The sequence below is a fragment of the Malus sylvestris genome, chromosome 5, assembly GCF_916048215.2.
Source record: "Malus sylvestris chromosome 5, drMalSylv7.2, whole genome shotgun sequence".
Lineage (NCBI taxonomy): Eukaryota > Viridiplantae > Streptophyta > Magnoliopsida > Rosales > Rosaceae > Malus > Malus sylvestris.
This window is the reverse complement of record NC_062264.1, coordinates 6,623,439-6,625,720: the sequence shown is the minus strand read 5'-3', so window position 1 is coordinate 6,625,720 and position 2,282 is coordinate 6,623,439. Positions and strand designations below refer to the sequence as shown.

At 34.1% G+C, this 2,282-nt stretch overlaps 1 protein-coding gene across 1 annotated transcript; it reads right to left on the bottom strand.

The window, feature by feature from the left end:
• Positions 1-786: 786 nt before the first annotated feature.
• Positions 787-1,711, bottom strand: LOC126620684 (uncharacterized). The gene is made up of 2 exons (XM_050288910.1): positions 1,376-1,711; positions 787-1,125 (listed from the first exon to the last, which is right to left on the bottom strand). The coding sequence occupies exons 1-2, from the start codon at positions 1,655-1,657 to the stop codon at positions 1,039-1,041; spliced, it is 369 nt and encodes a 122-aa protein (XP_050144867.1). The 5' UTR covers positions 1,658-1,711; the 3' UTR covers positions 787-1,038.
• Positions 1,712-2,282: the final 571 nt, after the last annotated feature.

Sequence of the window (2,282 nt, the reverse complement as noted above, 5' to 3'; positions counted from 1 at the left end):
GCTGTTGAGCTTTCACTCATGTGTCTAGAGTTCGAAACTTCTCATCTCCTAAATTATTACAATAGTTTCGAACCATCCCCCTCCTCTCCCCTTAATAATAATATATATATTTTCTAAAAGAGACCTTTTCTCTAACTATCATATCTTAAATTGTTTCTAGTTGTAGTATTATCAGATAAATAATGGATAATTTATAAAAAAAATCGACACACATTATACTCAATTAGGAGAGTGGGTCGTTTCAAATTATTCGTGTTAGAACATAAACAAGTGTGTAAGTTCTCAATAGAGATAAAGTGCCCTAGACAAAAAGTTCTTGCATGTAGTTTAATAAATTACAAGGGAATGATGAAATTACTTAACAAGATTAATCAAGTTGTCTTTATTAATTTTATTGACAAGTCGTAATTAGATTTAGGCCTTCAAGTAGTTTCGGGTTTCGGAGGCTTATTGGGCCCGGAACAATTGGTCTTGCCTTAAAGTCATAAGATGTGACTTAGATAAATATAATGGCCAGAAAGGCCCACCAAACAAAAGAGGCCGGTTTTATTTTCATTGAGTTTTTTTATGTAGTTTTCAGGGGACAAGTATTCATACCACTTCTAAGAAAACCTTTGAAGTTTGAGTTTCTCTGAATCAGTGAATCTGAAATAAAAGGGTACACACACACACACATATATATATATATGAGCTAAAATCGGAAGACACTCATATTTTTACACATATTTTTAATGTGCAAGAGAATGCATAATTCAAAATATATATTAATGCCTTTCTGAGACAATATTTCTGCATGTCACTCTAGAGAATAAGTTGATTATTAGTCAGAGATAATTTCTTTTCGAACAACACAATCACACAATACAATATCACATACAAACTTAAAAGCAGACCCCAGAAAAAATAAGACTGGAAAAAGAACTTAAAAAAAAAAAAACACAGAGAGATGACCTATAAATATTTAATTAACAGGCTTGTTAACCCAAAGATCTGCCCACTGAAGATGGAGGGTGTATAAACACGAAGAACTGAGACTGATCAATTAGTTTTTCCACCTTCCCCTGTGCTTAGTCCAGGTCTTTCTCGAGTGCTCACATTTATCCTTGTAACTGCAGCAGCTTCCTCCTGCACATTAAAAAACACATATTTTGTGCATTACCGTAACATGATTTATCTCTATAATTCAAACATGGGTTTAGTGGTATTTTTTTTTCTCCAATATTAAAAGATGTCTCAAGTTCAAATTCCGCTCCAAAGTTAATTCATCAAATAAAATAAACGAAAACAAAAACCCACAATGCATGTCTACAATATATGTGTTATAGAGAGAGAGAGAGAGAGAGAGAGAGAGAGAGAGAGAGAGAGAGAGATTAACTGCAGTTTCTGTAGCTGATGAAGATGGAGGATCACTGTATGTCATCAGAAGTGATGGAACTGCACCATCAAGTAGCTGTTCTGAGATTGGAGGAGTAATTTTCTCGGGGTTTATTTCATCAGTGTCTCTCACCTCCTGAGATTTAGTCTCAATGCCCAAACACTTGAAAAAAGCCCGGACGGCTTCTTCAAGGAAGTGGCATGGAAATATATAGTAACTTCTCTTCTCCATCAACTCCTCCACCTCATCAGCTGATACTTCATGCGACTGTGAGTACTCCATTTCAACAAATATCTTCTTCTTCCTCCTTTGACTCTTGCAACCAGCTTCACCTACTCCTTTTAATACCCTGGTTCTGCTCTCCCTTCAGATATCACTTTAAATAACTCTGTTCGTTTCAATTCTGATAGATGTACATAATTACCCTTCTCTTTTATGTTCTATTACATAATAAGGACTTACATGAAATGAGTTAACCATCAATGTGTTGTCTCAAATTCTTCTTATGCATTGTGTTAGTGGTCCGAAACACCGGGGCTGGCCTTGAGAATTTGGGGGCTCTAGGCAAGCCTTCGAAGTGTGGCACTAGAGTTCTTTGACTTCCGACCATTTGAACATTGATATGTATAAAAACAAATTTCACCTAATACATGAAAAAATCTATTTATACATCAAATATCATTAAAAATCAACATTTAGCATTCAACTCAATATTATGCCGATTAAGTCTTAAGGAACAATAAAACCTAATTGACGAATATAAGAAATTCACAATTCCCAAATATATCTACATAAACCAAATAACAACACAATAATAATATCAAACCATTGGTCCATCACCATACCATGGAAAAATGTCTCAATAACTCCAAAAAGATAAAATTATAAAAAGAAATAAAAAAAGATA